The sequence below is a fragment of the Heteronotia binoei genome, chromosome 2 (genome assembly GCF_032191835.1).
Source record: "Heteronotia binoei isolate CCM8104 ecotype False Entrance Well chromosome 2, APGP_CSIRO_Hbin_v1, whole genome shotgun sequence".
Taxonomy (NCBI): domain Eukaryota; kingdom Metazoa; phylum Chordata; class Lepidosauria; order Squamata; family Gekkonidae; genus Heteronotia; species Heteronotia binoei.
In genome coordinates this window covers 104,696,127-104,709,703 of record NC_083224.1, presented here as the reverse complement: position 1 = coordinate 104,709,703, position 13,577 = coordinate 104,696,127, and the positions used below count along the sequence as shown (strand labels likewise).

At 49.6% G+C, this 13,577-nt stretch overlaps 1 protein-coding gene across 1 annotated transcript in view; it reads left to right on the top strand.

Moving 5' to 3' along the window:
- The window catches only part of TRABD2B (TraB domain containing 2B), an 835,032-nt gene extending 822,100 nt beyond the window's left edge, over positions 1 to 12,932 (top strand). Inside the window, exon 7 of the mRNA XM_060231786.1 lies at positions 12,616 to 12,932. Coding sequence (XP_060087769.1) covers positions 12,616 to 12,832 — 217 coding nt within the window. The 3' untranslated portion in view covers positions 12,833 to 12,932. The remainder of the gene's footprint in view (positions 1 to 12,615) is intronic.
- Positions 12,933 to 13,577: the final 645 nt, after the last annotated feature.

Below are 13,577 nucleotides of genomic sequence, written 5' to 3'. Positions count from 1 at the left end.
CTGACCAAACAATGTCATCCCCCATTGCCCACCCCGATCACCAGAAAGGGGCGCCAAAAGGGGATACATGAACCCGATCCGCATTTCAGAACATTGAGCCGTAAAGCCCATCTGCCTTCCATACGGATCGTACGCACAACAACAGGAGCAGAGGCCTGAGTGCTCGCCATCAAGGTCCGAATCCCTTGGGAATTCCGCCAACCGCAACGCCAAGCCTCTGCTTAGGCGTTAGCGACCCCCGGGAGGCCCAAAGCCTCCCGAAGACCTTGCCTAAGCTCTGTCAAGAAGACCCAGTTCCCTTCATCGGACAGATGTACCCCATCTGTCCGATAAAGCTCCGCGTTGTGCACATTAATGCCAGGGTGTGCAAGAAAGGTGCCCAGACCTCCTTCAAGGGCCAACTGCAAGGCCCGGTTTGCCTTTCTCCTGGCCCGCTCTATCCCAGCGGGGTTCCAGGCAGACTGCCACGTCCTCCGGGGCAAAATGGCCGACCAAATGATCCGGACTCCGGGCCACCTGCTCGCGATGACCCACAAGTCGGAGATCGCCTGCAGGGAAAGCGCCCTGCCCTGCAATAAACCTAGGTCATTCCCACCCAGGTGGATGACCAACAAATGAGGAGGGGAACGAGGCCGATTGTCGAACAACAGCGACAACAACTGGGCCCATCGAAGTCCCCGACGCCCCAACCATTCAACAGTGGCCCATTCGCTCAGTCCGAGCTGCAACCCAAGCGACGAACTTCTTGCGAAATGGGCCGCCCAAAAGACCATGCTGTGACCACATACGAGGATCCTCAGCCTCCCATGTCGAGCCACAGCACCTGAAACAAGAAAACACAGTCAGAACACGCAACACCCAGCTTCTCCCTTGTAAACTCAGGGGAGCAACAATGGACGAACATAAGATCGAAAGGCCGGAGACCTCCACCGCCCCACCCGTTGAATGGCAGGTCCCGGGTATCCCATGGCTGCGGCCGTTGAGGCCGCACCGATCCGAAAAGAGTGCGTACCAAAACGGAAACCCCCCAGGCCCAGATTGCCCAAGGCCCTGGAGGTAACCGCCCAAAACTGATACTTCGTAAGGGGTGCTCCCCCCTCATGCTGAAAAAAGGGGCCCTTTTCGGAACCACGTAAATGACAGTACGCCCGTAGCGCCTGCACCGGACATAGCCCAGGCTCGGAGCAGGGGCCCAGCCTAATGGTAGTCCCTTTGCCTCGCTGGTCAGTCTTGGACCGCCGTACCTGCAACAGTACTTGCCCTTGCCTGAATGACACATCACCCATCTGCAAAGCGGTGTCACCGGTGTCCCTCCGGGAGGACTGAACCAGCTCGCTAACACGCAGAGCTCCGAAAAAGGCAGAAAGGGCCGCAGCGTGGAACAACACCATTTCGTAGTTTGAACTACAGACTTTGGGCCATTCCCCCCCCCCAAACCCTGCAGAATGCTGGGGGATATGGGCTCACGAGTGTCGGCCCTCTGCCCTTGCTCCCTGGACCATCCCTCAAGCATCTTCTTGATCCTAAAATCCTCCCCAACTGCAGGGAAGCCTTGGGCCTTGCTGAGAAATGACAACGCCGCCAAGTGGCCCCTGATGGTTTTAACCTTCATACCCTTAGACTTCTGAGAAACACAAAACTGCATCAAGTGGGCCACCGGGATGGGCCATACCTCACCTAACCCGGCGGATCGGCGGAATCCCTTGAACAGTGAAGACACGCGATCGTAAGCCCTTCGCGTACTCGGGGCGAGCGCTAACAAAATTGCCCTACCTGCTTCAGCCAGCCAAGGTGCCAAAGGTGGGTTGGCATCCGAGTCGGATGGGCGTCGGCCTCCGGGGCAAGAAGGCGGAACCGCTCCATCTGTCGGCGAGACAGGGCATCCGCCACCCCGTTATTAATGCCGGGCACATGCTTGGCGACAAATACGATGTTCAACTGTAGGCAGCGCCGGACAAAAACTCGCACAAGCGACATAACTGGTTTGGATTTGGATGTCAAAGAATTGACCACGTGCACTACAGCTAGGTTGTCACACCAAAAGTGCACGACCTTATCTGCCATTTGCGCACCCCAAATGAAAACCGCTACAACTATGGGGAAGAATTCCAACAGAGTCAAGTTTTTACAAAGGCCACCATGGAGCCACTCTGCAGGCCATGGCTCGGCGCACCAATGACCCCTGAACAGGACGCCAAAACCGATGGAACCAGCCGCATCGGAGGCAATTTGGAGGTCGGCTTCCAGCATCAGTTCGTCCCTCCAAAAAGACACTCCATTGAAAGAAGTCAAAAACTCCTCCCAAACTTCGAGGTCGCCCCGGATACTCTCAGTCATCCGGACCCTATGATGGGGTAGGCGAATGTTAGCCATGGCGTCGCAAAGGCGCCGAATAAAGGCTCTGCCCGGGGCGATGGCTCTACAGGCGAAGTTCAAATACCCCACGAGTTGCTGTAGCTCGAGTAAAGACACCTTGCGCCTGCCCCTCATTGCACGGAGTCTGGTCCTAATCTGGCCAACCTTGTCGTCCGGTAATCGGGATGACTGTTGCACCGTATCTAATTCGATACCCAGGAAAATGATGGAAGTGGCAGGACCTTCCGTTTTCTCATGGGCGAGTGGCACGCCCAACTCCGCAGCTAGTCTCGTGAAAAGGTCTAATAAACGGGCGCAATTACCAGAACCAGATGCGCCTGCGAACAAAAAATCATCTAAATAGTGCACCACCTCGCGGCAGCCCGACCTGTCCCTGACCAGCCACTCCAAAAAGGAGCAGAAACGCTCAAAGGCGGCGCAGGACACTGAGCAACCCATAGGTAATGCCCTATCCATGTAAAAGTTACCTTCAAACTGGAAACCCAACAACTCGAAGTCTTCCGGGTGAACTGGCAGAAGTCGGAATGCTGATTTTATATCACATTTCGCCATTTCTGCGCCAAGCCCGCAGCTCCGTATGACCTTAACCGCTTGGTCGAACGACGTATAACGAACCGAACACAAATGGTCGGGTATACCGTCATTGACGGACCCGCCCGCAGGGTACGATAAATGGTGAATAAGCCTAAACTCCCCGATCACCTTCTTAGGGACAACCCCCAACGGGGACACCCTCAAATTGGGGACAGGAGGAGCGGAGAATGGGCCAATAACTCGCCCTTCAGCGCACTCCTTAGCAATCTTTTCCCTGACCACGTGTTCTAAACCAACCACTGAACGCAAATTGGCAGCACTACAAGGGACCCGGGGTCCAATGTAGGGGATGCGGAAACCGAACGTAAAACCATCCAACAAATACAACTTGTCCGCGATTCGCGGATAACTACGAATAAAGCGTTCAAGGACCGTCAGACAAATGGGGCTGGGGCCCTTTTCCCATTGACTGGGAGCCACCACCGCCCCCGGGACGTTTGGGTCCGCCTTTTGGCTTCGTCTTACTACACGCTGAGAAGGCATGGGGGCCTCCACACAGCGGGCATTCATGTTTGAATTTGCAAGCCTTCCTCGAGCAGACGCCCTGGGAGGTGAACTCCCAACACAACAACCGGGGTTGAACCGGCTGGCCCGCCGCTGGGCGGGCCGTTGAAGTGCTTGCGTGTTTATGGACCAAATGCCCACTATCAGCCCTATCCCCGAAGTTAGGTTTTGCCGGGGCCATCAGTTGCAACCATAACTGTTGGTTGATTTGGTCCCACGGCATTAGGGGGTTAATTGCCGCCCTCATTCGAAACGTTTCGTCGTACTGCAACCAGGCGGGACCGCCAAAATCTGTATACGCCCTGTATATAATATCGCAGTACTGGAATAAGGTGGCGGCCCTAGCGGGCTGAGCCCTAGCTATAATGCCAGCGTAAATGAGGAAACCCGGCAGCCAGTTGGCCCAGGTTCTGTCTACTCTCCGCCGCTTGAGTTTTTCCTTTTCCTTTTCATCCAGTTCCTCTTTGCTTTTCTTCTCAAGTTCCCTATACAACAAGCTAAAAACGTCCACGTACTCGCCCCTCAGAATCTTTTCCCTTGTAGCCGGGGTGAGGTGGTCACCCAATGGCATAGCGGGGTCGCCATACGGCATAGATAGCAAAGACACTGATCCATAAGGATTCTGCGTGTATCCCCACGGATAGCAAGGCACAGCCGGCCAACCAAAAGGATGCACGGAGTGCATTTGGTTATCCCATGGCAAAATTCCCACGGAGGCAGGCGCCGAACCTGGTGTTGAGGCAGCGGGCGAGGTGGGTGGTGCCTGAGGCAGCTGCCCCCAAGCTGCAGTAAGGCCTGGCATCTGACCGACGGTGGCCCTGCCCGGAGCCCATGAAGGGCCCGGGACTGCAAGGGGCGCCCCTTGGCCGCCCTCACGCTGCCAAATGTCTACCCTGGTTTCCCCAGACTGCTGTGGTAGATTTGGGCCCCAAGGGCCCCACGGCCAATGAGTGTGCTGAGCAGCCAAGACCGCCCTACCTTCCTCCAGAACCGGCGTCACCGCTGCAGCCGCCTGTTGTGCCACTTGAAGTTGCTCCTCAGGTTCGTCCACCACGCCGCTGGCGACACCCGATGGTGGTTCACCGCTCGATTCACCCCCCTGCGAATGGTCTGCCCTTGACCTGGCAACCATAGTGTCCTGTAAAAAAGAAAGCCTGGAAAGCAACTCCCTCTCAAATGTAATGGTTCCTGACCTACCAGTGGCGCTATGGCGCCCCGGCCATAGCTTGGGACCCAGACGCACCCTGCTCCTCTTCCAAGACCCTCACCCTGTCTAATATGGCTTGCCGGATTACCTCCATATCCGTCTCTTCAGAAGGGGGGTCAGTATGCCTGTGCTTGGCGGTTGCCTTGGCTGGCTGCTTGCCCTTAGACGGGCCCTGACCTTTCTTTGGAGCCATACCAAATCACGCACGTACCAAACTGCAAAAGGGGTGCAGGTGTGGTAAAGTGGGGGGGGGGGGAGGCAGGCAAACAAATCACCGGGTGTGGCAAAGACCCCAACCAGGGACCCACTGTTACACAAGCAGCTGCTCTACCACTAAGCCACCGTCCCTGAGTGAGGGGGGGAGGGGTTAAGGGGGGGATGTTGAAGCAAGCCTACTTCAGGCCCCCCAAGCCAAACACACACTGACAAATACCCCCTGACCCTGAGCCACAGCTCCCTCTAACAGCCCAAGCTGGTGAAACCAGTAGCGTTGCCTGAGGGCACCCGCGCGCTACCGTAAACCCCCAGGAGGGGGGAGAACACAAAAGGCCCTCACGCTCCCTATAAGGGGCCTGCGCTGTAGACCAGAAAAGGGGGGGCCGCTCCCACCACCTGAAGCTCCAAACCGTAGCAAAGCCCCGATGGGCTAGACCGCGCGCCTCAGCCTCCTCCTCGCCGCCAGCCGACGAACAGCTGATCCGCGGCGCTGCGGGAGCCGCGCTCGCGGCCCCCTCCGAAGCTCGCTGAGCCGGGAACTGGGCGCGCCGACGCAACGCGCAGCACGCCTATACCCAGACTCAACAGACCGTTGCAGGGACGAACGCCAAGGCCGCCTCCCGGCCCAACGACGCAGTGAGTGGGGCAACGCCGATCAGGCTCCTGCTCAACCGACGCCTCCACGCAACTGCGTGTGGAGGTTTGGGGCTGAGGCTACTTAAAGCCTCGCCCCCGCCCCTTAACAATTCCCGGATGCCCGGGAAGGAACTCTTTGATCCTGCCGGGGCTGCAAATGGCGGCCCCACGGCGCGCAGCCGCGTTGCGGCGCGGCCAGGGTGGGGCTGGATTCTGAAATACAAGTGCAAGCCTAATGCGCAAAAGATTGCTTTGTCTATCACTAACTGGGATAAGAACATAAGCGCTATGCTGGACCAGACCTAGTACAGCATTCTGTCTCACACAATTGTAACTAGCTAACAACAGGTCATAAAGGCTGAGGCCTTCACCTAGGGTTGCCAGATCTCCCAATATGGTGAAGATCTCCCAACGGCAACCTCCCCAACAGTCAGTCTGGGCAGCAACAGGAGAAAAATATATAAATACAAAAAACATCCTGCATCAGCATAATGTCATTCCTTCCCAGGAATGTTTAGAAACTTAATTTCCTTACTGAGTGGCAAGACTTTGAATAAATCTCTATAGGCTGGCTTACAAAAATGGCCTTCCTATGTGATACAGACAAATTTATTTGTGATTTCTATCAGTAGACATAGCTAGAGGCTAGAGGCTTACTATAGCTGAAAGGTATGATGACCTCAAGAAAACAATTTGCTTGTCAGAGTTTCTAAAATGTCTCGGTCTTTTGATCTGGGAGGGTAAAGCTAATGCCTAAAATGTCCAACTTTAGACAGTTCCAAATAGGGTTATCAGGCTCCAGGTGGGGCCTGATCTCCAGCTGGCAGAAATCAGTTCCTCTGCAGAAAGTGCCTGCTTTGAAGGGTGGACTCTATGGCATTGTACAGTGCTGAGGCCCCTCCCCAAGCCCCACCCTCTCCCAGCTCCACCCCCAAAGTCTCCAGGTATTTTCCAACACAGACCTGGCAACCTTAGTTCCAAATTATGCCCTGTGCAAACACAAAGCCCATAGTGTGATTAAATGTCTGGACCCTCAAAGAGCAGCACTTACAGGTAAGCAACTTAACAAAGAATTAAGTGGAGATGTGACAAACAGGGCTTTTTTTGTAGAAAAAGCCCAGCAGGAACTCATTAGTATGCAAGGCCACACCCCTGACATCAACATCATTTGCATACTAGGCCACACTCCTGACATCACCATCATTTGCATACTAGACCACACCTCTGACATCACCAAAAGTGCTATAATAACCACCACACCTCAGAAAAGATATTCTACTATTGGAAAAAGTCCAGAAATATATAGCCATATAAATATATAGCCATCCCAGGGAAAAAAAATCAAATTCTAACACACTACTCGATCACAAGAGCCAGCATGGTGTAGTGCTGAAAGGAAGAAAGAGAGAGAGAGGGAGAGAGAGAGAAATAAAGCAAATAGACAGAGGAAAAAGAAAGAAAGAAAGAAAGAAAGAAAGAAAGAAAGAAAGAAAGAAAGAAAGAAAGAAAGAAAGAAAGAAAGAAAGAAAGAAAGAAAGAGGCCCTCCAGCGACCAGCGCCGGCCTCTCCGCCGCCTCCCCAGCCTCTGCCACCGCCGCCGGCCCCCACGCGTGGGCGGGGAAGGCGGCGAGTGAGAGAGGGAGCATCCCCACGCATGCGCAGAGCCCGCCACAATCGCCCTGTGCACGCGCAGGGACGCTCCCTCCCTCCCTCGCCGCCTTCCCCGCCCGCGCATGCGGCCCACCGGCTCTCTGGCTGGCTAAACCGGGACCTCTAATGGTCCCGGTATAGCCAGCCCGGGAGCCAGGAATTGGGGGCCAGAACCGGGACTTTCCCGGGTGCCCGGGACGGTCTGGCCACCCTAGCTGAATGAGTGGTGGCTGGGTGACTTATATGTTCTTAAGCTTATACGTTTTAATTGTTTTTAATATATTTGTATTTTAAACATTTTTTAATGTTTGAAATATTTTAATGTTTGAAATGTTTTAATGTTTGTTGCTTTGGGAACCCTGAGTTAAGTGGAAAGGCTTTATAGAAAGGCTTTAAATAAAACAATGTACCCACATAAACTAGGTATCTGAAGTAAATTAATCCATACAGGACAGGAGATGCTAGTTGGCAAGAGTAATACTATAGAAAAAAAAAGAATAGTGTCTATCATAAATAGGATAAATGTGTTTGGTGGATCAAGTGAAGAGTTTGGGGGATATCAAGACCCTTCAAATTCCTTATCTGGCCCCTGGAACAAATTCCTCATCTGTGGAAGTGTAAGAAGGTCTGACTCAACCTCTGATGAAAATCTTGTCCTCTGACGAAAATCTAGAGGCTTAGACATCCTTCCCCAGACCCAAATTTCCTAGATCTCGAGGGCTTAGGGTAGGGGTGTTGAACTCATTAGAGCTGGATCTGACATAAATGAGAACTTGTCAGGCCAAGCCACGTGTGTCATAAAATTAGGGTTGCCAAGTCCAATTCAATAAATATCTGGGGATTTTGGGGTGGAGCCAGGAGACATTGGGGATGGAGCTAGGAGCCAGGTTGTGACAAGCATAATTGAACTTCAAAGGGAGTTCTGGCCATCACATTTAAAGGAACCACACACCTTTTAAATGCCTTTCCTCCATTGGAAATAATGGATAGGGGCACCTTCTTTTGAGCCTCATAGAATTGACCCCCCCTGGTCCAATTCTTTTGAAACTTGGAGGGTGTTTTGAAGAGAGGCATTGGGTGCTATGCTGTAAATTTGGTGCCTCTACCTCAAAAAACAGCGCCCCATAGCCCCAGATACCCATGGATCAATTCTCCATTATACCCTATGGGAATTGGTCTCCACAGGGAATAATGGAGTGTTTAGCAACATTCCCCCCTCCACTTTCTGATGACCCTGAAGCGGGGAGAGGGCCTCCAAACCGAGGGATCCTCTGCCCCCACCTGGGGATTGTGGCAAACATGGAGGATACTCAGCAGAGATATAGCAAAACTAAGAATAATCTAAGTAGCACAAAACAACCAAAATTTTAGCTTATTCTTAAGATCTTAAGAGTTCGACACCCTAACATACAAAATTTAAAGGCACAAATACACACAAATCCAATGGAAAAAGTCTCTCTCTCAGTCACTGTTAGTTTGTCCAAACTATAACCCACCTGGGGATTGGCAACCCTACATTAGATGTAATGCCAGGTAGCAGAGATATAAACTTTATAAAGGACACAGACAAACACAATTAAAGTTTTTTTAAAAAACTTAAAAATGCTTAAAAGATTAGCACTCTTGTAATACTTTATTTAACAGTCTCTGATAACTGACACCTCTTGTTCTGAATCTTTACATCAAAATTGGGTGACAATGTCTGTGCTGTACCAATCTTGCATATGCTGTTCAGGTGTTGTCTGGATGTGTATCTGTAAGTCGCAAACCTACTTTTGATTTGCTGTCATTCATTACAGAAATGTTGTGGTAAAAGCTTTGAGCCTGAGGAAAATATGAAATGGCTGAGCATTGCGAGCTTTTGTACATGAGTTGCTTCATGTGTTGGTCAGCCAATGGAGAAAATAGAGGCTTTGCTCTGTTGCTTGATTGAGCAAGCCTGGCAAAGCAAATAGTAATGCAGAAGGAAGCAAGAGAGGGAGAAGGAAGCAGACAACAGTGAGTTGTTCACAGGCTTGCTAGGAGCACCCCAGGGACCTAATCTGGCTCATGGGCTGCTTGTTTGGCACCCCTGGCTTAGAGAAACCTTACAAGCAACCCAAATGGAAGACTCAGATGATCTTCCAGCCCCAAAATCAGCTTTTCTTCAACCACATATGTCCAGGACTCAAAAAGGAATGCCAGCCCCCAGGCATTTACTGGATGATATCCCAGGCTGCCAACAACCCCCTTTAATTAGGTTTAAATGCACTAGGAACCTGCATGATTCTTTGATACAACTGAACTTTGTTAAGCGGGAAAGTGAAACTGACATGCTACCTGGAAATCTTAAATGCGGAACATGCTTAGCATGTCAGTTTTGCCTGCAGATTAGGGAATTTGCACATCCACAGATGGGGAAGAAGATCATTTTATGACAACACACTACCTGCTCAACCAAAGAGGTGTGTATGCTGTCATCTGTTCATATACATGTGTCTACATTGAGAGTACAATGCAAATGGTGAAGTCACATGTACTTGAACACCGCTCGAGATTGAAGCACCAAGTCAATGAGGCTCTTCTTGTGGAACATTTTGCAAGGTTTGGACATGATCCTGAATCTTTGAGATTCTTTGTTTTGGAAAAGCTACAAGGATTTGAATTCAATTCAACAGGTGCAGACAGATTACTTGCATAAAAAGAGATGAGATGGATTTTCTTTTTAAAACTTTACAACCTTTAGGACTAAACAATGATTGGGACCTTTCATTTTTTTGTGATGTTTTTGGATTGCCTATGGTTGGAATTCCCTTTAATGAGTTGCTGTAATTCTAAATGGTTGCACCTGATGATTGGTATATCTAACACTTGGTATATCTAACACTTGATTGGTATATCTAACACTTAGCAGGATGAGAGAGAGAAAAGATACCATTAATTAGGGTTTGTAGAATCTTTCGGGATCAAGATTCTACAAACCCTAATGATGTTACCAGGCGTGAAAACCTGAAATCTTTGATACCATTAATTGTTGGATTGAGTGTGAAGAGTGAAGTATAACATTGGTAAATTAGTATATCAGTTTTGGGTGTTTGCATATTAAATTGTTTATTGTATGATTGCTTTATAGGCAAAGAAAACTGTAGCTTGGATAAAGCTGTAATGAGAAACAGGAACACAGTCCGGTTATGCCTGTAAACTGGTGTTGGTACTTTAACTTGATGCTGAAGTATCCTCTGCATACATTGAGCAAACTCAGACTTGTCTAAATAATTTTTTGCCAGCATAAAGAATTTTTTTGAATTAGTCTTTATTGGAATTGAAAGTGGAGGCTTATTGGGCACAGAGCTGTTGCTTTTCCTCCTAACCTCCAGGTGGTAGCTGGAGATCTCACGAGATTACAACTGATCTCCAGGCAACAGTTCTCCTGGAACAAACGGCTGCTTTGGAAAGTGGACTCTACACCACTACATCATTCTCAGGTCTGGCATGTGGGAGTTGGCCAAATAGCCTGGCGTAAGGGCACCAGGAGGCGCCCCGTCTCCTCAAACGCCCCATGCCCACTGTGTTCCTGACCTCACCAAGGCTGCCTGAGCCTTGGTGATGTTGGGGTGTGTGGCAGCGCTGGGACACAATGCCAGCCTCAGCCACAGAGACCCCTCAAGAACAGATGGGGGTGGCCAACAGCCCCCTCCCTTCCAAGCAGGGTGGAGGCTGATCCCCTCGGGTGGACAGCATGGCAGCCAGCCAGGCAGGAGAACCCCCTCTCTCCCTCCCATCCAAACCCAGCTCCTATGGGCCCGGCCAGGAGCTGACTGCCCCATGCTTTCTTCCCTTGCCTGCCCCCCCCATGGACAGGCCGCTCACTGGCTCAAACCCTCCCTCCCCCCTCCCTCCCTCAGATGCACATCGCTCACTCTCTGTTCGCACATGGGCGGCGGAGGGGGCACCTACCTCATTTGCTTCTGCCCCGAAGTTCCACACACACACACACCCGGTGTCCTGCAGCTTACCTGGTGGAAGGAGGTGGACTCCATTTCCCAGAGGGCCATGTGGGGCCAGACCGCAAGGCAGGCTGGGGCTTGTAGTGCCAGGGAGGCTGAGGGGACAAAGGAGCCCTCCTGAGGAGTGGGAGGTGCCCTCCCCTTCCTGTGGCTGCCCTCTCACTCTGCATCCAGCTCCCTTTGAAGTGGGAGAGAGCTGGGCACAAGACTTTGCACCCCGATTACATAACTTCTAGTGACGTTATTAGTCCCCGCACGCTTCTCATGCATGAATAGAAACCTGGCTGGGGGGGGGGGGGGCATCCTGGGGCACTAGAAACCCTAGCGTCAGGCCTGATCATTCTGAGTTTCCTCTATTCCCCAAACCCTGGGAGTATCAACCCTGTGCACCTGGGAGACATAGAACTTCCAGCACAGAAAGGCCTTGATAGAAAGGCCTTGTCGCAGCCATGAGCACTTTGTATCTTGTAAATTGGCCATAAATCAGCAGCTGGCTAGACAACAAGGAGTACTACTGAGAAAAGGAAATCTAGTACCCTTTGTTCCTGCAAGTGACATCAGTTGACATGTGAAGATCTGTATTTTTCCTGTTTTTGGGGGGGGGGGTGGAAGAGCACAGTGTTAATTGCATCTGTGTAGCAGCTATTGATGGTATTCTTGCAAGCAGTCACATTGTAAAAAACTATATCCCCTTCATCTGTGATCTCATCTGTGACTTGTAGTAACTTGTGACCATCTAGCTCTGGAGTCCCCAGCTTTTTTGAGCCAGAAGGCACCTCTGGAAAGTTGACACAGGGTGGTGGGAAGTTCTTCCTCTAAGCTGAGTTAGTGTGAGCTAGCTCACAGTTTTTTAGCCTCCGGCTCACACATTTTTGTCTTAGCTCAGGAAAAATGGCCTCTGAGAAAACTAATTTATGCAGTAGCTTAAAACTGCTATCTATCTAGTACTGCTATTGCCTTAAGCAGAAGTTAGCTCACAACTTCAGTGCCAGTAGCTCACAAAGTAGAATTTTTTGCTCACAAGACTCCACAATTTAGAGGGAGTATTGGTGATGGGCACAACAACACAACAGCTGTTGCAGGAAGTATAGGCAACCACAAGATGTCAGGGATTGAGGTTATGCACAACTCTGATTGTAACTCTTCAGCATTTCAGACACAAGCTCTATTTAATAGGATGCTGTTAAGCATATTGTTTAAAAGTAGACGAGTATGCATAACAGACAGTTAGCTGGACGTATTGTTCAGCTCTTCAATGGCCAATTAGAACCTCTGCTGGCACCACCCACTTTCTGAAAACAATTGGTGGGCATAACAAAAGGTGTCAGCTGGTATGATGGCACCCACAGACACCACTTTGAGGACTCCTGATCTAGCTGTTCATCTTACATCTTATGAATTGGATACTGGGTATATTTTAATTTTATCCTATATGTTTTCTTGTAGGACAACAACAGTGCCATCCCACATTCAAACTACAAATGGTTACATCACAATCAACCCATCCATATGGTTACCAAACCAGCTGGAGCAGCAGCCACAACCAGATCTCACATTCCGCCATCGTCTCCACAGCTCTGCTCTAGCCATCAGCTTGACATCATCCTTAACTGCTTCTCTCTATATGGCATTGGCTTCTTTTCTGTTGGATCTACTTTCCTGACACAAGAAGGATTCACGTGTGCAATATCCAGAAGAGAGAAGAATGATAAGCTTCCGTCTGTTCGTACCCATTCTCAATGAATGGTTTCAGCTGGGCCTTTAAAAAAATGGAATACTAGGATGTATTTGTCTCTTGCCCAGATATGGTTTCAAAACTCTAAAGCTTTATTTTGTATACGTACTTACATCTTCTTTTTGTAGAAGGATACTTATTTCCCATTTTGCTATGGGGTTTTGTAAAATATATGTGTTCATATAGTTTAAAAAAAAAAGAAAAATAGTGTATTTATTCAACTGGTAAGCTTATATTTGTTGTCTCAAAATGTTAAATCCTTAAAAAGTAGTGACAAAGGATAAATCAATATTTTCCATATTCCTTTTCAGTCTACCTTAGTAATAATTGAATTGATATCCTGGAAAAATGGCACAATATTGTGAAGCTTCCAATCACCATTTCACCATTTCAAAAACCTTTTTAACCTTGCTGATGGTGAATGAAATCTTGAGTCCTTCAACTTTCTCTTCACATTTCTACTTCTAATGATAGCAGAGGAAAAAGAAAGCTAACATGACTTTCATATGGCTCTAGAGCAAGAATATTAATAAAAAGAGAATTTTTTATTATTAGCTAGAGGACTATAGTTTATTTGCTAGAAATATGGTGGTTTCCAAGCTATCACTGATAGCCATGTTAGTTTATTTTTGCAGTTAATTTGTCCTTATCCCAAATGTGAAACATCTTGCAT